General features: G+C 44.8%; 2 protein-coding genes and 1 long non-coding RNA gene across 12 annotated transcripts in view; 2 read left to right on the forward strand and 1 right to left on the reverse strand.

The window, feature by feature from the left end:
- The window catches only part of ZMYND8 (zinc finger MYND-type containing 8), a 66,877-nt gene extending 45,946 nt beyond the window's left edge, over positions 1-20,931 (reverse strand). For 4 of the 9 annotated variants that reach the window (XM_068149826.1, XM_068149818.1, XM_068149825.1 and 1 more), the window contains exons 1-2: positions 20,520-20,930; positions 19,825-19,884 (exon numbers count right to left, since the gene is read on the reverse strand). In XM_068149826.1, coding sequence (XP_068005927.1) covers positions 19,825-19,841 — 17 coding nt within the window. In that variant the 5' untranslated portion in view covers positions 19,842-19,884; positions 20,520-20,930. Of the gene's footprint in view, positions 1-5,658; positions 5,748-6,429; positions 6,814-6,836; positions 6,926-19,824; positions 19,885-20,519 lie in introns of those variants that run through there. The other 5 variants (XM_068149817.1, XM_068149820.1, XM_068149827.1 and 2 more) reach the window with 5 other exon arrangements.
- LOC137446832 (uncharacterized) lies at positions 12,943-22,058 on the forward strand. Its single transcript, XR_010988721.1, has 3 exons — positions 12,943-13,599; positions 14,670-21,356; positions 21,527-22,058. It is a non-coding gene; the product is annotated as an uncharacterized lncRNA (long non-coding RNA).
- Positions 22,059-24,062: 2,004 nt separating this feature from the next.
- DHX35 (DEAH-box helicase 35) overlaps positions 24,063-25,862 on the forward strand; it is a 36,245-nt gene continuing 34,445 nt past the window's right edge. For both annotated transcript variants that reach the window (XM_068149828.1, XM_068149829.1), the window contains exon 1: positions 24,063-24,112. In XM_068149828.1, the coding sequence (XP_068005929.1) occupies positions 24,073-24,112 (40 nt within the window). In that variant the 5' untranslated portion in view covers positions 24,063-24,072. The remainder of the gene's footprint in view (positions 24,113-25,862) is intronic.

Below are 25,862 nucleotides of genomic sequence, written 5' to 3' on the forward strand. Positions count from 1 at the left end.
AATGTATTCACCACTTGACACAAAGGTTCTTCAGTCTTCTCAGCAGTGGAGGTGCACATATCCTAGACACACATGCATACTGTGAAGCACCCACAGCCAAAGCAGAATTCAGAGGTGACCTACTGCACTACGCAAAGCGAGCCTCAGAAGAACAGATTGCCTCTCCATAGTCTCTTTACTATAATTAATCTCAAATCTTTGGAGGGCACAAACATGTAAGTATGTGAGAAAATCACCAAAATGGGTTCTGAAAAAAACAAAGAAAAATCAAAACGTTGGTGGGGCACAGTGAAGTGAGGGTATTAGACACAGCCATAACAGATACTTTCAGTTCACAGCTCTTCAGAAACATCTCCCATTGTTTTCTCTGCTGTAATGTATCGTGACTTGCACAACATGACATGCCTTGAACGGCAGCAGTGGTGACTGTGGGGGCAATCCTGAAGACTCAAGTTTGTAAATACACACTGGCAATTCTCAGCAAGTTTACAGTGCCTTTGCTACAGCTGGCAGATCTTTGCACCCTCCACCACGATAAGCAGTCTTCTGAAAATGCTTTATAAAGCACAAACTTCCAAAGGCAGAAATTTCATGAACCGAGAGGTTTCAAATTAAATCATTCAAGTAAAACAGGTCCTTGATGACATGCACCTAACTATTAGCCACAACAGAAAGCAAAGCAAATTAAAACCAGCAGCAAAATAATCATAAACAAGCATCCAGTTCTGTGGAAACAACAACTGTGTGATCAAGTAGCCTGTCCTAGAGAGTTTTCATTTGCTGACTGGTTTTTGCAGGGCTCAGAGCTGTTATTTCAGACAGCAGACATTGCTGTCAGGTATGTGGACTATAAATGCGAGGCTCTGCTGCTGCTGCTCCAAGATGCTGCTGGTCCATCCTCAATCAGATACCCAAACAAGTAGCAGAAATGCCCGATGTCCTTCTGAAAGCTGCTCTTGTTTCCTCATTAAGATGAATGAACACAGAGGAGCATATTTGAAGAACACAATTGAAATTTAAGCTTTGCCAGTTGCCCTGTCAATTGCCTAGAACACAAATCAATCATTTAAAACTTCCCCGCTGCTATTGACAAAACTTACAAAAAGGAAGGAACTGTTTGCTAGAATGTTAAATAATTTGTTTCATACAAATGATCTGAATGTGTCTGAACGAGGGGAGAAGGGGTGGAAGTTAATCCCTTGGGGATAGCTGGAGACAGAAAGGGGGGGGGGGAAGGCTTGCAAACATACAAGACTTACTGATGCTGAGGCAAAAAGAACTTAGCTGCCTAATTTTTAAACATCTTTTCTATCAAACTGAAGGGAGGAGGCAGGGGAATGATAGGAAATTCGGTTCTTCACATTTTAGACCAGTAAATAAAGTCCTGATTTCTCTGGTGAGGAAATCATCCCTGTACCAGTAGCAGTACTGACCTGGAAAATGGTACGGAGATGAAAATGCTGAAAGCTGCTCCAAGCTACATTAACTACAAAGAGCAATTAAAAGTTGCAGATGAACTGCTGCACCTTGACGTTTAACCAAGAAAAACTGACAGATATGGAAAACCACTCGGAACAGCAATGCCCACAAACACAACCCAGATCTACAGCAGGGAACACAACATTCAGCTAAAATCAAGAGCTCGATCGTTATGGAATTCACTTCTCCTTTTAATTAGCAGAAAACAGACCAGAAAACCCCTGATTTAAGCCTTTAAGCACTAAAACTGAATTTCACCCTTAAGACAATTCCTGCCTCTCCTCTACCACATCTGTGCACAGCAATTCTAAATAATGATTTCAAGACCCTGCATTCAATAAAAAATGTGAAGCAAATATTTGCATGCCATTGCTGAATAAAGAGCAGCTGTGTATAAGCACTCACCTACAACAGTCTCTTACTCATCGGGAGCTATGCTATTTATGCAGGCTCCTTAAAATGGCGTCTGCCAGCACTGCACTGCCTCAGCCCTGCACTGGAGCTAAAATGGTAGCACTTCATTCACCAGCAGCACCTCTTGTGCAAACAGCAGGGCTGCAATGGAAGCAGGCAGCTAAATATCAGAAATGGGAGAGTATGACAAAAGGACACCTGACATCCGAGTGCTGAACTAAAAAGGCACCAGGCAGGCAGCTTTGTCAGCCACAGGTTCCTAAGGCAATCACCCCATTCCAGACTGACTCCACTCACAGCCCCCCAGATTTCACACTGCCTTTTGCAGAATTCCCTGCAAAGTGCTCAGTTTGTGTGAAGCAATTAACACACACACACAAATTGCTGGCTTGGATATCTACACCCAGCAGTGTCCAAGCTAGTTACCTCTGGTAACGAGCAAACTGAACACATAAACATTTAATTTAAAGGAAATTGAGGCCACGTTTAAAACCTTATTCCTAGTCAGTGTGCATCTGAAATAGCTCCCCAAAAAAGTCAGGGGAGGGAGGGAGATCCTTGGTGTCATGTCATCTTTGCTAAGGCTATAAACTAGAGAGCTGAGGCCCAAGCAAGGCAACCAGAACAGCTACAGATTTCAGATGCTCAAAACATAACTGGAGAAAAATCAGGTTTGAAAGTAAAGGTTCATAGTGGATGGATTAAGGGTGATAACATCCTGCTTCAGCATGGCTTTAACCTCACAGCATGAAACAGATGCTGTGGCAACTGGCAGTAAAGGGTTAACATAAGAATGACAGACAACTTCTGTCAACTAAATAAACCTCAGTTCCTATGTGGCTTTCTGAAGCAGACTTTAACCCATGAATACAAGAGCTGCTTATTAATACATATTTTTAAATACTTACTAAATACAATTTAAAGGGCCAAGCTTGGTGGCCTACACCAGTTTGCAGCCCCCACCCCCATCCAAGCCAAGGTACTGTTACTACGGGGGCTGCAGACAATAACTAAGGAAATCAAACCTGCTCTACGAGGTCACTGGAATGGCATTCGTGTGCCTGTGGGAAAAATATCAGGGATCCACAAGTAACAAAAATTGGACAGTGCCACATGCTACATGGACAAAGGTGATGTTCAACCTTCAAGATATTTAGGAGATTACAATTAATACCCAGAGAAGAAGAGAGCTTTTTCTGCCATTTGTCATCTTTTAACCAATTGTGCTAGAGGGGCACCAATGCTATGGAAAACTGACCACGACCACTTGCAGCTACTGAATCCACACGGCCAATACACTTGAAAACAAAGCAAAAAGGGGGGGAAAAAAAGTGATATCACAAAATGGAAGACGGCTGAAGCTTGTGAAATTGTGGACACTGATATAAAGGGCTAAATGTGTCATGGAATCTACCTGGGTGTGATTTTTGAGCATGAAGTTCCTATTTTTACATCCCTCCTTAGTAGCAGTGCAGGTCTTTCCCTACCTTTCAATACTGCTGCCTGATGAGAGGGGAAATGTCACATTTGGAGTGGTTTATACTCTGCATTTTTTTCATTCTCAGTATGTTAAGTAATGGCATTTGTTTAAAGAACTCACTCAGTCTTGCCCTAGCACTATTCAGCTTTGCTGCAAAAAATGAGGGGCATGTAGCTTTTAAAAAGCTAATGTTTGCATCATAATTTATAATCCTGATCACTCCTTTGTTCCCCTCCCTCTTCCCCCCACCCCAATGCATCCTTTGTCCAGTTAATTACAAAAGTAACTAGATGCTGGCACTAAATAATAATGGCTAAACATATTCATCCTGGGCAATTCAAATCGCTCTTCAGTAGCCAGAAAACTTAAAGTGCAATTACACGATTAGCTGCTAGTTACAGGAGAATGATGGCCACTTGTTACAAGCTGAATAAACCTCAGCCACACTGCTTCATACATGACCAGTCTAATGGTGACAAGAACGGGATCCAGTACTGCAAAACCTTGGGCAGAAAGCATCCCTTCTTTTTCCCTACATCTCTCACCTAAACCAACCCCCACATCCCATCTGTCCTGAACAGCATAAAAAGCAGCAGAGTGCCTCTTATTATGCAATCTGTGAGAGTGAGGGATAGCATCATACCTTGACAAAGCACCAAAAATACATGGAATTCTTCAGCTTGGCTGAATTTGCTTTACTTAGCTGGAACAAAGATGGTAGAAATTTCCAGAAGGCCTTTCTCAGTCTTGCCACTGCAATTGTCAATCTTTAACCTAGCCCCTGCTTCTATTGGCTGCAGCACTCCTGGGAGCAGCGCCATTGGGCTGATCTGTAAAACAACACTGCTGTCTCTACCTTGCCTCAGACATCTTGCTGCAATGCAGACATTTAGTTTTTGCAAACTATAAAAGAAATCGTATTTGAGTGATTAAAAATAGTGAACTTTCACAGCCTCACCATGCCATGTTTCATTGCATGCACAAGGGCAGCTCATGCTTCACTGTCAGCTGTGTGTCTGGAGGTGCAGATCTGAAACAGATCCTGGTTGAACAAAACCTGTGGGAGCCATTTTAATACAAGCTTTCTGATTGCAGCTCACTTACTCCTGCTTCCTCACATTAAACAAATACTACGTTGTGCACTCTTTCAGACTGAAAGTAAACTGCTAATGTGGGTAAACTACTGCTAGGAAAATGACGTCCAAACATAATTTCTGATTTTAGCAACTGGAGAACAGAAACCAGAATAACTTCTTAGATGGCTCAGCACTTTTATCTGTGCTGGAAAATGCATTACAATTGCATACAAAAATGCTATCACATGAAACTCAGTGCTAGAAGCCAGCAGTGTTTCAGGTTCCAAACTGCACTAGACATTCTTATAATCTAATCCTTAGGGGGGGGGGAAGAGGGGAGAGGGGGGGAGAGGGAAAGGAGAGTGATGGGGGGGGGGGGGAAAGCTGTTAAGTGAGAGATTCAAAGATACTCATACTGGTAAACAAGTAACCAGAGGTAAATTGTTATGTTGCAGAATGTTATCAAATATATGGCAGCCTTCTATAAAAGTCAGCATGCAAACTGTGCCTCGGTGCAGTCATCTGCAAAGCTGGCTGAGCTCTAAGTTTTTCCCTAAAATGAATGTGTGTGGACTGTTCAAACAAGTGCAAAAAGCACACTAAAAGCACAAAAGAGCATCCTAGCATCCTTCCTCTGCCTTTGCAACAATACTGGTAATCGCTGGAAAACAGGTTGTTAAAACAAGCATGCAAACACTACAAGGAAAATCTTAATAAAGGGCACAAAACGTTCTAATTAGCTATAAATCAAGCAGGTTTGTGTGAGATTATGCTCGGTATAGTATCAGAAACATATGCTCATTAAGCACGATTTACTTTACTTCATAAGGTCACTTCATAGCTGAGTACCAGCACTTTCATCACACCTCAGAAGCCTAAAGAACAACAAAAATGCACTACACCCCACAAAGATGGTAATTAATGATCCGTGAACAAAGAGCAAGTAAATTATTTTTCACTGGCCTGAGGTAAACGGGCAGCACAAGCTCCAAACTTTAGAGACAAATGATCAGAAAAGCTGCATTCAAACTGGAACAGTTTTTACAAGTCCCTTAAAATGGACGCTAAGCAAAGCTGATCTTTTTTTTTTTTCCCCCTCTATGCCTAAGCACCAACATTACTTCATCTGCTGGACTAACTGACCCAGGGAAAACAAAATGTTGGGAAAACTAGTAAAAATGTTCAGAGAGTAGCATGCTGCTTACTTACCAACTGGTTCAAGCACCCATCTCATTTTTTTTTCCAGTTAAGAAGATACAACAGGCTGGCAGATTTGGGAATTGATCAAAAAGGAATTTCTTGAAATAATTACGTAGCATTAAACCAAAAGTTAAAAAAAAAAAAAAAAAAAGAAAAGAAAAAAAAAGAGAGAGAGAGAGAGAGAAAAGAGAAAAAAAAAGAAGAAGAAAAAAGAAAAGGATAAAACCCAAGAACGAACAACATGTACTACTGTCATGAACCACATAGGATTTTATATCCTCTGGACTCCACAACACAGAACTGTGGCTGATACAGGGTAAAACAAAAAAGGCACAGATAAAAGGTCCATTAGTTTATTTGAACTATGTAAAACGAGCAAGCTAACAGTTCCAAAACATTTTTCCATAAAGAATCAGATTTGCAAACAGATTGCACTGCTGCAGGTTTTTTTTTTTCTTCCTCAGGAGCAGCAGCCCCTTTCCAAAATCTGCAGCACAAAAACCCCCTTTGAAAGGAACAAAATATTAACCATACATTGTCCCTCAGAAAGAGAAATACATTGTATTAATTACCCCTGCAAGGAAAAAGGTTCAGTCATTATTGCAAGTTAAGATAAGCTGCATTAAAAACATGATGCAACAGCACACCACCACCTAGGCCCAATATCTACAATCTGCCATTAGCACTTTTTGCTGATGTCTAGGTTTTTAAAAATCCCCCATTTTCTCAGAGATAACTTATCTCAGCTCTTCCATTCACTGGTTAGAGAGGTAAACTTGCCTGTTCTGCTGTCTGCCATTATCCCTGCTTGGCTCCCTGTAGGGCAGTTAAATGCATCTGCTCCCTAGCTTCCATTTTCTCTTCAGCAGGCATGTGACACAACAGACAATAGTGCTGGCAAACTGCTCACAGACAGAAAGCTTCTTTGGAATACCAGGACCTTGATAAACTCTACAAACACCGTCCTCCTGTGAAGAAGCAGGTATGCCAAGCTTTTGCCAGCCTGCAAAATAAAGCTGTGGCTAATGGCTACTAACCATGTGACCCAAGAAAGCAAATTTAAACAGTTCCAACTTAATAAAGTGCTGTGGTGTGAGTTTTGCACGACAGATCGCAGAGAATCACGCTCTCAACCCACAACTCATAGGTCTTAGAGAAAAAAAAACAATGTAAAAAGTAAGGCTTACCTCTGTGGATGCATTGTTAACACAGTGTTATGTCAATACTTATAAAACATGGAGGACAGGCTCTCAGTGCTCAGGCAGAAAGGGCTTGGCACTCCAGCTTGATGATCTGTCTAACCAATAAAAGCTAACCCCGGATTGGCTGCGCCGCTAAATCCGAATGTAAAGCGGCAGGGGATTGGCTGAAACACTTCCTGAGCGATTATCTTTGTGCAGCTCTGGCAAGCAGGAGCCATCCTGAGCGCAGAGGAGACAGGCTAAGCTAGGCCCGTTTCACCAAGGAAAACCTAAAAAGACACCCCAGATGTGCTCCCCCTCGGTAAATCACACAGATTTTCAAGCAGAGGGAAGCGACAGCGAGCTGCCTGTCCGAGCAAATGCGTCTCAACGTGCCATTACTGAAGGCATTCGGAGATTTTAAACCTGAAGGAGGAAGGGCTCGTCCTGGCTGTAAAGAACAAAAGCTGTTCTTTACAAGCAAAAAGTGAAATTCACTTGGCTGGTGTTCTGCAGCGTGTTGCACGGAGAAAGCAGGGCCTCAGAAAGAGGGCAAAACATCCTGACAGTGAGCATGCACAGTGAACATGCAGGGACTGAAAATGCAGAGAGAAGTCTCCTATCCCTGATTTCAAATGCAACAGTTAACTTTTAGGGTAGCAACCCCACACTGACGGTGGGATTGCTTCAAGGACCGTGATCAGCTGAGCCCTGAAGAGGAAAAACTTTGTCTCTCGCTTCCACAAAAACTCCTGTACCACACAAACGACCATCACAGTGCTGCTGCATTCAGGGCATGCCCTTTTTTATGACACTGCTGCAGCACGTACCTGAAATACCAACATAATACTAGCATCACACTAGCTCCTGGCCTCTCCAGTTCCCAAAACCTGGTGCACAATGCAAAGTGCACCATCACAGAGTGCTGCTGCATTCAGTGCATGCCTTCTGCTTCTAAAACTGCTGCAGCACGTACCCTGAAATACCAGCATCAGACAAGCTCCTGGCCTCTCCAATCTCCCCCCACCTCCTCCACACACACACACACCCCCCCCGGCCCCCACCTTTCAGCCTGCCCAGGCTGTTACACAAAAATCTGACTTCCGTGTTAGCCGCTGCAGCTGCAGCTTCCTGCCCATTAACCCTGTAGGACTTGGTGCTTTTTAAGATCCAAGAGAGGCCCTGAAAGGATGGTGATTTCCCTACGTGGCAAGTTATCTGTCTCCTTTCACAACAGCACTGATACAGCCTTTCAGATGGTTTTGCTTTACCTTTCATCTTCTAAAATACTGCAAATGAAACCAAAGTGCGTGTAAGCAGCCGGCTTGATCTTGGGCCAATTCCCAAGCATTTGATTCAAACCCACGATTCAGTTCTCATCCCTAATGCAGTGAAAGTGGGAGGATTTATTCCTGTGCCAGGAAGGAAGAAAGTCTTAACTCCAGATGAAGATTTTAAAGGTCAAACATTTAGAAGGGCCCAAACAGTTCAGCTCAAACATAATGTTTTTGTTTAAAATTTTAGGTAACTAGGAGCTGTCATTCTGTAACCATCACCAAAGTACAATGGAAACCACAGAGAAAAAGGTGGTTCTGAAGTGTACTGCATATTATCAAAGGATTATTTATTAAAACCAAAACCAAAACCAAATGGAGTTGTAGAGAGTTGTAGTAAATACTGAAACAATAATTATGAAATAACGAGTTAAAATAACCTCAGCAAAATAAACATTCTCCCAACACAACAGGCAAGATCTAGGACTGTGCAAAACTGATTAAAGAGTCTCCCATAAATCAAGGCCAGTTGAAAGCAGAATACACGCCTCAGCCTCCCTTACTGCAGTGCTAATGAGCCCAGAGACAACCACCACAAATAAACCCATGCCCTCCTCCCTGAGCTCCAGCAGCACCTTTCATGACACAGCTGCTTTACCACACAAACCTCTTTGCTTGAGAGCCGACCTGACTTACAACTATGGAACTCTCTAAAATTAACAATCCTACTCTGCATTGTCCAATACAGCATTCAGATTACTGCTTGAGATACCGTTGTCACCAGGAAACTGCCAAACCGTGCTCTCTCTCTGCTTGCATTGTTTGTATTCTTCTGTTCTAGGCTGCAACGGCAGATTAACAGCCCAGAGTATAAATTCTCATCTCCTAAGTAAATCTGGAGTCCCTGATGGAAGCATTTTCCCTTTTTAGCTTTGGCAACGTTTTCCAGGGCAGGGAGCAGGAAGGCTCATGGATTACCCTGGCAGTTTGTTCTGTTTTAGGAATGTAGCAGAAACTAGAGGGAGTGCTGCTATAGAGGGAATCACAGAGCCCACTACAGCAGCAAAAACACACTGCAAATGTGTGACATTCAAGTGCTTGCTTGCCTGGGTTTAAACAGCTCCAACCATTCAAGATAGCTCTTTGTAATTGCATGCCTAAAGGCCTATGCAACTCAGAGGCATCACCCCTCAACGCACAGACACCCCAAATCTGATTCCTCCACACAGTAAATGTGAGAATTGTCACCCATGAACATGTATGCTCATTGAGTGCTCTACTCTGGTATTATTCTATTAAAAAAAAAACCAAAACAACTAATCCCTGTAAGGTACAGCAAGGAAGCAAACCTAAATACAGTGAATTTGTCACTGCTTTGTGCTAAGCAGGACTCCGGGAATGCAGCAGTGCTGATGGTGACTGGGAACACTGCCAAACAGACACACTTAAACCTACCAAAGAGAATCAGCATACAGCAGATTGAAGCGGAAGCAGCCTAAGAAAAGGGCCTGAGGTCCTACCCTCTTGATTCGAGGAAATAGTGGGGGGAGAAAAGTGATAAAAAAATGTACAAAGCTTCAGTCATTAGCATGAACAGAGCCACAGAAACCGTATCAGCCAGAACACAGCATCTGTATGCAGCCACTAGGCTGCTCTGCTCAAACAGACAAAAGAATTCTCTCAGGAATCAGAAAGGCAAAGCTTGAAATATCTTTTGCTTTATTTTCTTTCCATACACATTTTGCAACAGGAGGTACAAGTCTGATCTAATGGCCCAGAAATACAGCTGGGGCAGTTCAGAGTTTGTGTGCTAAGTCACAATTTCCAAGCGCATGTCCTGCTGTAGCTTGGCCAACTCTTTTAAATTCTTTTGGAGGGGGAAGGGAAAGAAAGGTAAGGGAAACAAAGGAGAGAGACAAGGGAAGCTAAAAGCTTTGTTAAACGGAGGGCAGAGATTAGATTAACTTGTGTCTGTCCTTTTCAATGCTTTGGAGATGTTAAGGGCAAACAGGGCTGCAAGGCAGGAAAAAAGCCCAAAAAGGCTAAAGAGAGAAACCAAAGCAAAGATGGACAGGATGAATTCAGTCAAAAGGAAATGAAAAGGCATCAATATTAGAGTGCAGCCTGCTGAGTTCAGAGTTCTTTGCAAAGAACTATGTCCACTGTGCAGAATCTCCAGAAAGAGTGCATGGCAAGCAGCAGTGTTGTAAGGGACTCTGCTATTTAATACAGACTGAGAGCCTCAAAACCAAGCAAATGCCAGCAAGGAGGAGAGTTGCCTATATGACAGAAAAGGAGGGGGATATATTTATGACCCTGAAAGGGATGAAAAGAGGGAACGGTGGGTGATGGACAAAAGATGGTGCTTTAAAAGTAACATTTTGAACAGATACACAAAAGAGAGAGGAGGAATATTTTGCTTTCTGAGGATAATAATAATTCAAACCAACCGAAAAACAACAAGGGAAAGAAGCTGCATTAAGGGCTTGTAGCTTGGTCCTGGACTGTCCAGGCCTGACAACCCTAAATTCTAAAGTAAGAACATGATACAGTGTAATTCATGCCTTTCCTTTAAGAGTTTTCCCCACCTTTTCCACTTCCACATCTGATGAAGTAACAGTAACTGCTCGAAGTTCAGAAGGTAAGACTTGCCATTTCATACAGAATCCAACAGTAAATGCCTTTCAAGTCAGGTCCCACATTTTCAGAAGTAGGCTGAATGCTAAAAGTAGTGACCAGCCTAAGACTGGGAAGTTTCTAAATGATCAGAAACCACTGGGGAACACGTCTGGGCCAGGCAGGGTGTCCTTCAGAGCAGGAACTTTGAACACGTCTGGTTTACATTGTTCCAGACCACAGTGGTCACTCGTTGTCTGGTTGGTGGGGATACACACCGAGTATCTGCTGCATTAAGAGTTTCTCTCAACAGCCACTTCGAGTATGCTGTGCAACCACCTCATGTACATTTCCATCTAAAGGAAATCTCTATTCATGTTCAATCATCTGCCAAAAACACCTGGGGAGGTGGGGGTGGGGGAGGAGGCAGGGAAAAACATCTGAGCCCTTTCCTTTAGCATCTATATAGGTTTTTAAGAGAAGTGATACAGCTGTGTTATCTAAAGGCATAACCCTCATATTTCACTCCCTTTACCCTCAGTTTGAACCAGTCTCCCAAGATGTAACATCTGGGAGCTGGGTTGTTGGATACCCTCTATAAAACAGGGTACTCATTATTGTTTATTTAAATTATATGCTTGATATTGAAAGCCTAAGAGGTAGAATTGATTTCATATTTCATAGGCAGTCAAATAGTTTTTCAGTTACCTGGAGAGCAGCTGTGAGCCATATGCAGATACATGGCACATTAGACCTTGAACATACCCAGCCTGCTGCTGAGCAGCACCCAAGCAGCAGGGAATTTATCATGCCTGTTCCACACTAACACCCAGAGTCCAGCTCACCGAAGTGCAAGGTCTGTAGCTATGGAATGGGGATACCTTGCATGAGAACTAGGTACAAAGCCCTGACAGGCTGTGTTTCACCACAGGACTCTAAAGGCCAAGCATGAGACACCCTTTGTACAGCACTTGCTCTGCCATCAAGGTTCTTCCCAAGCAAAGAGAAGAAAGTCACTGTTGTTAGGGAGAAATTATTTGGGACCAGTCTGGATAATGCTAAACTCCAGTCCTTAAATAACAGTTTATTTTTTCTCCTCAGATTTTTTTCACGTTCTGGGACCACTGGGCTAGCAGTGATGAGCAATGTGACTTGTTTGTTGTTTTGACTTTTTAAACAAAAGCTGATTATCTCACAGAAGACTCCTAAAGCTCATACTGAAAGAACACCTAAAGCTCATACTGAATACTAAACTGATGGAATTATGACTATACTGTTACTACACTGATTCTTCCTCTCAGGCTTCCACCTTATCACAACTCACTGCAGACTTAGACTATATCAATGTCAACTTTAACCTCTGTCCTGCCTCTCCATACACTAAGTTTGCAGTTTGGCCTCAGCTTTAAAGCTCTGCATATTTACACCTTTCACCTCCTTATCTGCTGTTCCAATTGCTATACTCATCTCAGTTTTGTGGTTTGCCTCTCACCAGCAAAAAGGCTTCCTCTCCTTTCTTTTCCCACTACAAACGTGCAGTACAATCACTGTCACAAAGTCTTAACCCACAGTTTCACCACTTTTTTCCCCCTCCACTATTATTTTTTGAAGGCGATGTACTCAGTTAATCATCTCACAATTCCTTCCAGCCACAGCCCTCAGCTCAGCCACACTGCTAGCAGCGCTGCCTGTATGATCACAAAGAGAACAGAACCAGGGAATTAAGTATTTACTGTGTTTAACCCAGGAGAGGCTCCAGTTGACAGCACTGCTGCCATAACAATTGTCGTGGCATGACTGAGAGCAGGACTGAGCAGCTCAAGATAATTTAAACAATCACTACCAGCAAGAGAAACGTTGGGGACACTGTATGATCAAGCACTGCATCTCTATTTTCCACTGGGGTTGTGCTATTAAAGTGGTCTTCTTCATGCCCAAATGACATTGTAGATCTGTCCTTGTCTCCTCAACCTCATGAAAGGGCAGGAAGAAAGCAAGCCTTTGAAATATAATCGTGTCTGAAAAGAAGCAACACATTTCGCAGCTGTGGCTTTGTTTTCTGAAGCCGGGTCTGAAGCACTTGCCCGCAGTTAGCACACATATCACTCACATTAGCTAACATCTGCATAAGCTGCTGCATTCAGCTTAGCAGCTCCACAGGTTATTACTTCCTATGCACGGCTGGATTTACAGACCGTGTCGAGCCCTCCGTAATCAGGTGACAGAACTGAGGACGCTCCCGAGCTAGTGCCACTGTAAAGTTGTTTCAAAGGGGAGGCTCACTGCACAGAAATCTGCACCTACAGCAATGCCAGAGCTCTGACGGGGCAGAACGAATCCTGCTGTATTTATGTGACTTGCCAATAACGTAATGGGATCCAAGTGCGTGTTAATTAGGTACACAAATAAGTCTTAACTGTGTGACTAGGCTGCAAGATTTTTTTGTATTCGACGAACTTCAGTACTTCTTTCAGAGCCAGAACATTCTCACATGACACGATGACAGATGGCAGAGTTTAGCGGATTCTGAAGTGAAGCCGCATGCAACGTTTCAACCACATTGGGAGCAACAGAACAAAAGTATAGGGGAAATAAATGCATTTGTGCGTGGAAGCTGCTTCCAAAGAGAAGTTGCTGAAAAGAACAATCCTGACTTCTTGCATAATAAGTCTTGCTTAAGCCTGGCTTTTAAAGATATGTTGGAAAACATTCCAAGGCACTACAATGAGCGCTGAAAACAGGCTGCGATCTTACTCTGCATTTCAGAGCACCGTTAAGAATTCAGGAAATGCCAACAGAGGAGGTAAAAGAATTCTGCAAATATTTCTTCAGCAACTCCATGCAACATCCACTGGCAGCCAGAGGATAAAATGAGGACTGTGAGTCTTGTTTTACTCTCTTGCTCTCAATCTCTCAGCTGTATTTCTCTGAAAATCACTGCAATTCCAGTCCTGCATTCTGTGCATTTTTAATCTCTTCTGTGCGTTCAGATAACTGCTTGTCCCTTCAAGGGACTTGAGAATGCTTTGGGAAAATAAACCCATCCTGAGCTGTGCAAATATTTTTAACAGTATAAAAACCACAATTCAGGAAAAGACAATATAAAAAATCACTAGTTTCAACTCTGATTTACAGTGCCTTTTTTTCTCCCCCTTAATCTTTATACAATGGCAGAAAAATACTTCAAGTACAAAAGGAAAAGCCATACCAACAATTCTAACTTTAGGATGCAAACCAAATTTGGTTGGGTTTTGTTTTGTTTTTTTTTTTTGCCTAAATAAACACACCCCACAAAACAATCTGAAGTGGATACAGATTATCAACTCCTTCACCACTCTTGCAGCGCCACACTTGTAAACGTGACACAAGAGAGAAACACTAACCCAGACAGATGAAGAATATTCTTTCTAACGTGTGAATTTAGCAGATCAGAGACACTATCTGCAAACATATTTTGGGTCCAGGGCCTAAGTAAGGCCTTTTGAGTTTAACTAAACAAGATGGTTAAGTTTTCTATAAGGCTTTATTGCACTGAAAGGGGTGCTGTTATCACCGGTCCCCTATCGCCACTCATTATCTGCAAAACCCTGCAGGGAACCAGCTCAGTTTGCTCAACCAGCAGAAAACTGGATGCAGTGGTGGGGTCAGACTCTGCAATCATGAACAGCAGAGGGAAGGAGGGTGGGAGATTACTCCTTCCATCAGGTAGGGGCAGGTAGATTGCTTCAAATTGTCTCTGCATTCCTCTTTTCCCCAAAGTCACTACTACACAAAGGAAACTTACATACAAATAGTGGGCAGTTCTCTGGACTTCCGGTATTCTGACTTCTCCATATTGCTCACCCATATACAGTGGTTTGGGTGAGATCAGTTCTTTCCACTCTTATGAGGAAAATGAACCTTTCAGCACCTGGCCTTTCTTATTTTATTTTTTTTTTTTCCTCTGCAGGAGTCTATATTAAACCCAAACCAAACCCATACATCACAGCACCCCTAGTTTCTTTGCAGCCATCACTTGAGCATAGCTACAGCGTCTGCATTTCTTCAAGGAAGTCTAGATCTTGATGGACTGATAGAACAGACTGCCAACAGCATTTCAGTTTTCACCCCAAAAACTGATACTGAGATATTTTTTTTTATCTGGCAGCCCAGAAGAGGGCAAAGGAACTGCATGAGGCACAAATACCAAACTCTGTTTTTAAGAGCTGAGCAGCATGGCTGGACAAGGCAGGGCTGTCCACAGAAGATATGAACTGCAGGTGTCTGTCTAATTTAAAATACAACATCCCAGTCTTCATTATTATCCATGAGCTGCATAAAAGTTCTCTTTAACATTGCTTCTATTTGCAAAGACTTCTAAAGGAAACCCTGGAACAGGCAATTTCTAAACAGCAGTTTCTTTGAAAGGTGAGGTTGACATTCCTGCTTGCCCTTAGTTATTTGGTTTTGTCTGGGTTTCTTGTTTGTTTTTGTTTTTTAATTAAAAAGTCATCTGCATACATTTTTATATTATTTTATTCTTCATATTAAAATATGATGAAAGGTTACATAATTGTCCAACATGTAAATGCTTCTACATTGTACAGATTTATAAGCACTTGAAACCCATGTAAATTACTTAAAGGAAAAACAAGTTCTGGTGTGGAACAGCCTGTCACAAATTTCAAACCTTTTCCACATTACTTGCCAAAAGACAGTTTGAGAGATTGCAGCCCTGGACTAAACATCTCTGTAGTGTAACTGAGCCCTTTTTCACCTGCTCCTGCATGCAACCTACTGAAATGGGAGCCTGGTGCTGATTTGGGTGTTTCTATAGGATAGGTATTTAAAAACAAACTTCGTTGTACATACATAATAAGGACATTATCCCCAGATGTTTAGGAGGGAATGTAAACGTTATCTATTTCCACTCACACCTCTGTAACACCTAATGACCAACCGCTGTTCCCTTTCCCCTGCGGGAGGGCTCGGGCCCGGTCTCAGGGCGCCCCTCGGTAGGAACGTAGCGGCCTCTAGCGTTCACCCTTGGTTACTACATGGGGACCAGGCCGGCAGCTCGTGTCCAGCAAACGCCTTTGGGAGCAGCTTTTGCCACAGCATTCAACGTTCAGTGTCAAGTCGAGGTTTTAGGAGAGACTTCGCCGATCTGCGCTAGCCTGAGGGTGACGTTTCCTCAGGGGACAGGCATCGCTCTACTGTGGCAGCACGAAGAGAAACAACCCTAGCGTGTGTTTAACCCCACACGCTGATTGGTGTCACCCCCAAGGCTCTGCATGAGCCATCCTGAACTGACCTGCAGCATTCTGGGCCTCCAGAAGAAGTGTTCAATGCTTTGTTGGTGAGGTAACAACAGAGCAGTCTGTCCTGCTCTTGGATGGAAGAGCTCACATACCTCTCATTAGGTTAGGGCATAATCTTCCTTTAGCCACATCAAATGCCTCATCTTTACTTAATTAGAGGAACACAAACAAGTAAAGCATTTGAAATCATTGCTAAGGCTCAGCACTGACATGTTTTTGCCATGTAAATTGCAGTTAAATATTTAGCACTATGTAAACAAATCTCACTTAAACATGAATTGGAAGACAAAGGCTAGAAGCAAACTGTGTGGTGCAGCAGCCAGAAATTACCAAGGCAACCACGACTCCTCTGCTAGAAGGCTTACACTGAACTTCTGTAAAATGCTACTCCCTCTTACAAAGGAATGTTATTGATGCCTCATTAATCTCATTACCAAAACAGTTTTCTGTGGCTACCATGCATCAGGCAAGAACAAGACTCTTCAGAACAGACCAATCCCGTGAACACCAGTAAAGGAAGAAAGCTAAAGCAGATGTGGAACATTCCCTTACAAAATTATAACACATATCCAGTGGAAGCCACAATGAACACATCCTGTCCCACGCTGCATTAACTCATCTACAATATACACAGCACTAAATCACAACAGCATAAACAAAAGACACATAGAAGTACCTGCAGTAATTTCACCCCCCAAGCACACACCTTCCATGACTGCAGCCTCTACATACTACAGGATACACCTTTCACTGTTTTCCACATGCACATGAGGAGGAAACTTTTCTTCCCAATGTGAACACCCCATTAGCTGTTTGACAGAGCAAACAAGCTGGGAATAGCTCATTTGAGAATGCATTATACAAGGAAAAAGATGATGGCAACAGAACAAATGTACACTGCTCAGTCTTGCTCTTTGGTGCCATGGTTTAGTAGTCATGAGGTCTTGGGTGACAGGTTGGACTTGATGATCTTTGAAGTCTCTTCCAACCTTATTGATTCTATGATTCTAGTGTTACAGGGTTTGGACAGGACAGAGATTCTTTAGTAATTTTTGCCCATATTTGCTTTTGTGGGTTTAGGTTATCCAGTTTATATTGGTAAGAACAAATTCTCCGTAGTTTTTACTAGTTCTCATTTTTTCCTCAGCACAAGAGAGGTGATGCTATTATTTATGGGGTATAAGAACAGATGCTTATACAGACTAATGTTAGGAAGAAGTTCTTCACAGAAAGAGAAATTGGCCATTGGAATGTGCTGCCCAGGGAGGTGGTGGAGTCACCATCACTGAAGGTGTTTAGGAAAAGACTGGATGGGGTGCTTGGTGCCATGGTTTAGTTGATTAGGTGGTGTTGGATGATAGGTTGGACTCAATGATCTCAAAGGTCTTTTCCAACCTGGTTAATTCTATTCTATTCTATATTATTAGTCCACAGCTGTGACAGCTTTTATCCTATACCAGGGAATATTTGGACAAGGAGATGAAATCCCCTGCAAGAAGGTTCTCAGGGCTCCTGTGCATCTGGCACTTAGCTGTCATTATCTGCTTAGACTCAAGTGACAAATAGCTGATGCGTGACTTCAGCCTCGGAGCCTGCAACAGCCTCACAGAAACTTTCCATCTGTAATATGAACAGTAGGAAATTATCATAGTATCATAGTATCATTCAGGGTTGGAAGGGACCACGAGGATCATCTAGTTCCAACCCCCCTGCCATGGGCAGGGACACCCCACACTAGATCAGGCTGGCCAGAGCCTCGTCCAGCCTGGTCTTAAACACCTCCAGGGACGGGGCCTCGACCCGTTTATGACACTAAACCCAGGATAAAAGAAACTGCTGCTCTCAATTCCCTTCTGAAGTTTGAAGTTCTAGTACTTTTTTTCCTGGAGTGATAAATATCAACAATGGCTTGTTCATCTATTTATTTATTTGCTTGTTTAGATCCCATCTTAGGAAATTTGCTGCTAGGTGATTCCACATCTAAGCAATACCAGTGTAACAAGCTGACATGCTACCACAGAGACACTAGCTCAGCAGTTTTCCAAGAGCACATAATCTTGGATTTAGAAATATTCACTTAGGTAGAACAACCTTCAGAATGCTAAAAAAAAAAAACCCACCCTAAGATAAAGAAACATTTGATTCAAATAAAAGTTTCTTTTCAGTTTCAGTTATTTCTAGTCATTAGTTTCTCCTTGACAGAGACCACTTAACACATTAATGCATGACTGAAATATTAGTCCTTGTACTGCAGGGTCGTTTATTTCAATGTCACTTTAACAGCCTATTACACAAACCCTAGGGTGAAATCCAGGCCCTATTATCTCCAGTGAGTCCATGGCTTCACCCAAAACATTCATCTGTTTTTCCAGTGCATGGAAATGGTACTCTTTCAAGGACAATAAAATCTTTTCTAGGCAAATTAAGAACTATTAATGTGGCTAAGCCCTTCTTGTTCCTATGGAGCAAGCTGTGAACAGCAACAGTTAATAGAAACTCTAAGCTGAGAGAAATACTGAAGAGGTTTGACCACTGCAGTCTTAGAGTTTTCATTAGTCTGTTTTCCTGTATTACTGCTGCCACTTTGCAACTGTCAGTGCTTTGGTTTTTTGTGCAAAGCACTTTATAAAAGCATCACTCTGACCATTTAATAGCAGGTGAAAGAAATGAAGGGAGAATAAATCAGCTTCCCTCCAGTAAATGAGACAGTGAATTCAGTATTATGACTTGAGTCATCAACTTGGAGTATAAGAGAAGAAACACTGGGTTGAAGAAAAGCATGGGATGTGCATTCACTCTTCCTTCTGAGTGCAAACATTCAGAAACCTCTGGAAATTGCCCACAGTTTTTTATACAGGTTTTGCTGCAAAGCTTCAGTTTAGTTCTTAATACAACAGTAAGACATTTTTAGCTCTTTAATCTGCATTTAAGTTCTGCTTTTAGCTAAAGAATAAGCTTTGGTTTCTGCACCTCACACTTGGGTTTGCTTCCTATCTGTCATTATCCTTCTTAAATCAACGGAATCCTTTATGCTCCATAAACTGGAATTCCATTAGCTTGAGAAAGATCCTGCACAGGCAATATGCTCAGCATAAAGAGAATATTTCACACACCTCTACAGTGGAAATCCCTATCTTTTTGTCCTCTGCACTGTCAAGCCTGTATCCAAGAAGAGACAGACTCAGAACACCCCAGTCCCTCATCTTCAAATACTCCTGGACCCAGAGCAAATTAAGGATTCTCCTGACTTTGATCACACTCAGGCAACATTTCCTGTGCTATTGCTATGTGACTGTAGATGAAGACTTCAGGGACAAACCTCCTATAGATTCTAACCTCTAAGTCAAGCAGAGCACAAAGCAAGAACCTCTGGCAGCTCAAAAATCTACTTGCAAGTGTGCCTGTCACACCATGATTCTAATGGCTGTTTGCCCATAGCTCACTGTTACAAAGCTTTACTTCATACGTGTCCCTCTTCTGTTTTTACCATCTTACCCTTTCCTAACTAATTCACCCCCCTCTATCCCAAATTCCCAGAAGAACACAATGGATATGTTTTGATGCCATGGCACTGCTTATGGGGTATTGTTCATCCCCACCATAAATCCATCCTGTCTGCTTGATTCTATGTTCTGTTAGAGTCCCTATGCTACTCTGTGTTTATACAATGGTCAATAAAAAAGAACCCAAACAAACTAGTAAGTAAAAAATCCCAACCTTGACTGGTCTTTTAACAAACAACAGGAAACCATAAGGTCAATCTGAAAGCATTTTCCTTGTGATTTTTAAACTGGGTTTACTTACCCCATGACTTCCCCCATCCTTCCCTGTGGTCAAGCAGATCTCAAGCTGATTTCTACAACTCTGTAAAAGAAAACAATTTCATTTTGCTTTCTCTGTAGCACAGCAAATCAACAGAACTTCACAGCAGACTGAGCATTGAATTACATGCAGTTGTCCTCAGCCTAGGTGGCTGGTGGGACACAACTTTCTGATTTTCTGTTTAATTTCTTGACTAAACGCATAAAACAACAGAAAAGTGGCAATCTTTTCTTAACTGGAGGTTTTGTTCTGTTTACTCTCTTTCCTAGACAAAGTAACTATAAAAATAAGAATAGCTGTGTTTGCTAAGGTTTTTTTTGGTTAAAGGATAGGACAATGGAAATGACACACTGGGCTGCATGTGAAATTGGCCTACAGGTAACAAACTGTGGGAACAAAGAGATAAAGAAACCAAAGCAACCACCTTTGAGTCTTTAAACCTGGGACTTAGGGTTAAGTAAACAGAATTATGGGCAAGGCAGGAGAGTAGGTGGCCAGAAAAATAAGTTGAGTTGTCATCATGTAGATCCATCCAATCACCTCAGTTTCCAAACATCAGACAGTCTAAACTCTGAAGAGATACATGAGAAAGCCAAGGGCAAGTAACAGAAGCGTGGGGGGTTCAATGGTCTTCTTTTGCACAGACGTACACGGCTTTTAAGAAATAGTTTACTCACATTCCAAAGGCAGAGTTGGCACACCAGAGATTTACCAAGCACTTGTGGCATGTACACAGCGAGCAGAGGGGACACCTCACCACCTTAACGTGATGCTGAAACCCACACGAGGCTCGGGGAAAGGAAGGAGTGCGAGCACAGCCAAACTCCGCAGCTGAGCAGAACGTTTAACATAAAGCAAATTAACTCCCCAGAAGGGCTATGAGGAGCCTCCTCCAACCACTTCGCGGGCCGCAGCGCTGCCACTCGCGAGAGCAGAGGGAGCAGCGCGGCCCGCAGGCTGCCGTACGAGATCAGAGCTACCTGGCTGCTGTACAACTCAGCTACCTGGCCGCCATCGGAGCTGCACCGAGCCCAGCTGCCACAACGGCCAGACCAGACGAGGCAAAGGCGCCCACTTCTCCGAGCCTCAGCCTGCAGGAAACTGGTCAGCAACCTGCCAGCCTCCCGGGGCAGCCAAGCGCCCTTCACCGAGCCCGCAGAAGGGATTGGCAGCGGCCCGCGTCACTCATAACAGACCCGGGCTGCCACCGGCTGCCTCCCAAGCGCTTCCAAGGCCGCCCCGCGATTTGCTACCCAGGCTGCCAATCCTAAGAGCTCCTAAGCTCGATTGGCTGGGACTCGGATGGGGGTGGGCCTTTGTGACCGGCGATGTTTGCCGTGCGTGGTTAACGGTGGCTGAGTGGCCCGGCGGGGTGCTGTGCACTTCCTGTGGCAGGGCTGCTCGGCCTTGGGAGGTGATACTGCTGTGAGTTCGTTACTCGGAACCACATGGACACCGCACTCTGCGTGGTGATGTCTGTCCTGATAGGGCTGGCGTTCGAGGTATTGGCCGAGGTGAGGGGCCGGTAGTTGAGCAGCACCTGGTCGTGCTACGGGGCAACCGCGGTGTCCTTGGTTTCCTGCTCTGGAGTTTCCCCAGTACTCCTCTCCCATTCACTTCAGCCTCACTGCCAAACAGCTCCATACCCTCAGGCTCTGTCTGTCTTTCCCCTTCTTCCCTCCAGGGTTATGTCGCCGGTTCCTCTCTGCCTCGAAATCTCATTCTGATCAGATCTGATTCTGATGGGTACCTCATTGTGCACCCTCCTCTCCGCGGCTCGGTTGTCTTGCAAATGCAGCAAGCTTCATTTCTCTGCCCTGCCCCAGCTCGCATATTCCCCAGTGACTTCTGCTGAGTTGCCTTTGCTAGCTCTTGGTACGCAAGCCCCTCTCTTACCCTCCTCAGTCGGGTTGCTCCTGGTTCCTTTTCTCGTCCGGTTTTCTTTCGTCTCTGCATGTTTCATTCCTAGCACGCTGCCATAAGCTCCCTTTTACTCAGTTCCGGCAAGTAACCCTCAGAGCTCTGAGGCTGCGGTCTCACTGCTGGATAAGTTTCATGAAGTCACTGCCTTATTTCCCATAATTTTCTCTCTCTGCAAACAGAGCATAGGAATATGACATTAAATCACAGGAGCCTATAATTTTGTACTGAGAATGTTTACGATGGAACTCGAATATATGTGACATTTTTTAAAAATAAACTGGTATAATAATGAACGCCTCATTCAATAAAAGTATCATATTTTGAACAGTTTAAGTGAGATTTGCTTAGCCTTCATTTTTCAGCATGCGCCTCACAAGACAATGTCTTCTTACAAGCGTACTGCAGGCCTGCAGTACCGACAAGTAAACACCGGGTGGCAGCACTGAGCACGCACGGGGCGATACTAAGACATGTGCCACACTTGGAGTGCCCTGGGAAACGACATGGCCGACCGGAGGTTCAGTTTCCCAGGACTACAGCTCCCGGCATGCCTGGGGAACCAACATGGCTGACCGGAAGTATGTTTTCCTAGGACTACAGCTCCCGCCATGCCCGGCCCCGCTCCGGCCGTGGACTGCCTTTGCTCCGGCCGTGCCCGCCGCGGATGCCCATCCTCAGCCACATCTGCGAGGGGTTTGGGTCTGCTTCGTACCGCGTTCGTCGGACGGCTGCGGCGTTTCCTTACCGGGAGGCAGCAAAGAGCGCGGGGGCAGCACCCCGCAGCCACTGAGAATCCATTGCCCTTAGCAGCGTCTGGCAGCGAGCAGCGCCGGACCGGCAGCGCTGATGTGCGGCTCAGCAGCCCCAGTTACCTGCACAGGGATGTGCTGTGGGATCTCTGCCGGTGCAGTAATACAGGCACATGCCGCTCCTGAGCCGTAAACCCAGCCCTATGCAACTTCATGTAATATCTGCTTCGACTGGTAATTTTGTCACTTTGAGGAAAAAGATACCTGCTTAAAATCAGATTTTAAACACACAAACTGAGAAAACAAACGAAAAAAACACAACAGTGTTAAACTGAAGCCAGGCTACTTCCAGGAAACAAAAGGGCAAGCAGTGAGTTAACGATATTGCTTAATGACTTATGGGCCTGGATCCCTGAGAGGTACAAAAAGCACTTCTAAAATGAGCACATGGTCACTCAGCAAACATGATGACAACTCCAAATCTGGCATTTTTTTTCCTCTCTTTCACCATCAACAATCCTGGCTGGACTAACCAGACATACACATCCTGGCCAGAAATGTCTGATTTGAAATTGAGCATAGCTGTGTGGCTGTGAGTAAAGATGAGCTAAAGAGACAGCACCTGGCTGCGGTGCCAGGTTCTGCAGAGTAGGTTTGGTTGCTTTAGGTTAATGCTGTGCCACCGGGGAGAAAACCTCCAAACCATGACACAGTGCTCATAGACCAGCAAGTATACTGTGGGTATGACCTAGTCTTTGGCACTCTAGAGATTCCAACGTTTCAGAGACTGTTATCAGCCACAATTATTCACTATGGAATATGCAATGAACTATCTAGTTACAGCTCTTCTAAAGCTCTGTGTACTTGCCTGCCCCTGCTGCAGGAACAGAGAATAAGGGAGAGAGAATCACGGCAGAGCTGTGAGGAGCACCCAGGAGAAAAGACTGCTTGTGTGACAGGTGTGGATGGCAGCCACTGCTTCTGGAAGAGGAATCTCCTACTCCTGCTTTAGCTACCACCCCTGACAGCAGGGTGTGTCGTGCATGGCAGCACCTATTACCTAAAACATTCCAGCTGTGCACAGCCACAGGGCTGCTCTCCAGCTCTTCATCCCCAACCTGTGCTGATACTGGAGACCGTCCTGACCCAGGCTCAGGACTTCGCACTCGACCTTGTTGCACCTCGTGTTCACACAAATCCACTTCTCCAGCCTGTCCAGGTCCCTCTAGGTGGATCCCATCTCTCAGGTGTGTCAATTGCCCCATGCAGCTCGGTGTCACCTGCACACCTGCTGAGGCTGCACTCCATGCTACTGTCTGTGTAGATGAGGATACTGAACAGCACTGGGCCCAGCACGGTCCCCTGAGCGACACCGCTTGTCACCGAGCTCCACGTGGACGCAGAGCCGTTCGGCTCTCCCCTCCAGAGAAGCAGGGGCACCGCCGCGCCGGCAGCCAGCTTCCCCCAATCTGCCCCCCGGCCGCGCTCTGGCCTCGGCGGCAGCGGGCGGGGCGTCACGTGGGCCCGCCTGCGCTTCCGGTTGCCCTCTCACCCCAAGATGGCGGCGCCCGTGGGACCGGTGAAGTTTTGGAAGCCGGGTGAGGGGCCGCGGCCGGTGCGGAGAGCAGTGGTTCTGGGGTGGTGGGGGTGTGTGTGTGGGAGAAGAGCCTTTCCCGCGCTGTCTGTGGTGGGGGCCGGAGCAAAAGCTGCGGCGCAGCCCTCTGCGTCCATCCGCTTTTGGGGGTCGCGGGGACTGTAGCCGCCGAGGGCGGCGGAGGAACGTGCTGTCCTTTCGTCCTCCAGACCTGGAGGGCGATGGGGTCTCTCTGACTCCGGCTGGGCGTAGCCTGCTACCAGGGGTGGCAGGGAATGGGACAGAGTGGGGGTGCTGCCCTTCGGGGGGCCCTCGGCTAGCTGAGGAAACAGTCAGGGGAGCTCCCAGGATTTTAACGGAGAGACGTGGGAAGCACTGCCCCTGATAGGGAACAGCCCCGGGTGCCGCGCACCAGGGAGAGCAGCTCGGCAGAGAAGGACCTTAGAGTGCTGTGGGCTCCAAGCTGAATGGGACCTGCTAATCAGCATTGGCGGCAAAGAAGGTCACCGCATCCCGGGCTGCGTGGGGAAGGGCTTTGCTGCTCGGCTGAGGGAGGTGATCCAACCCCTCAACGCTGAGAAGGCCATATCGAGAGTGGTGTTTGTGCTCCCCAGCACCAGGAGAACTTGGACTTACTGAAGGGGGCCCACAAAATGAGGAGGGTACAAAGATGATTTAGAAACTGGAGCATGCAAAGTGAGGCTGAGAGACTGGGGCTGTGCAGCCTGGAGAAGAGCAGCCTCAGGAGAGTCTTTTGCTATGTATGTAAATACTTGATAGAAGGGTCCAAAGAAGATAGAGCCAGGCTCTTCTTGGTAGTGCCTCCTGATGGTACAAAAGGCAGTGGGCAGGACCTGAAATAAGGCAAGATCACTTTAAAACATGAGAAAAACCTTTTCTCCTGCAGCAGTGATTAGGTTCTGAAACAAGCAGTCAGGCAAGTGAGATGTGGGGTCTTCAACTCAACTGAACAAGGACCTCAGCAGCCTGGTGTAAGTGACCTTGTAAAGTGCAGGATTTGGGACTTAGAAGATCTCCAGAGGTCCCTCCTAGCATCTGCTGTGCCATGACTGTAGTCATTCCCTCGGGGTTTGGGCAGTGTGTGTCCTCCCATTCGCTTGTCCCAACGGGAATTTTTCTTAAATGGGTTGCTTCACTGTATTCTGTTATGGTTTGCAAAGCTGTTCCAGAGCCAACACTACTTCATGTAAGTGCTTTTAATAATTTGATGATCATAGTAATATGCATGTGCATAGCATGTGTATAAATTGTAGTAATGTATTGGCAGTTGTGTATTAAGAAAAAAAGAAGCAGCAGCAAAGCAAATGCTGTGATGAGGTGATGTTAACTTCATTGGTTTGTCAAGATCCAGATATTAAAGTCCCTGATTCTTACCCATCTGTCCTGGGTCCTTGGAGTCATTACTGACAGCTCTTAAAAGGGGATCAATTTGCTATAAAACTTGCTGGGCGGCTTTGGACAGGAACTAACTGGTTTTAAAAAGTGGGAAAAGCCCCCAAAAGCAGATCCTACAAAACAAAGGAATCCTTACTTGAGTACCAGGTGCAGTTTTGGGCTTCTCACTACAACAAGGACATTGAGGTGCTGGAGCAAATCCAGAGAAGAGCAATGAAGCTGGTGAAGGGTCTGGAGAACAGGGCTGGTGAGGAGCAGCGGAGGGAACTGGGGTCATTTAGCCTAGAAGAAAGGAGGTTGAGGGGAGACCTTCTGTCTCTCTACAATTCCCTGTAAGG

Source organism: Melanerpes formicivorus, unplaced genomic scaffold, assembly GCF_026170545.1.
Source record: "Melanerpes formicivorus ecotype bairdi unplaced genomic scaffold, bMelFor1.0.p_v2 SCAF_19, whole genome shotgun sequence".
Classification (NCBI taxonomy): Eukaryota; Metazoa; Chordata; class Aves; order Piciformes; family Picidae; genus Melanerpes; species Melanerpes formicivorus.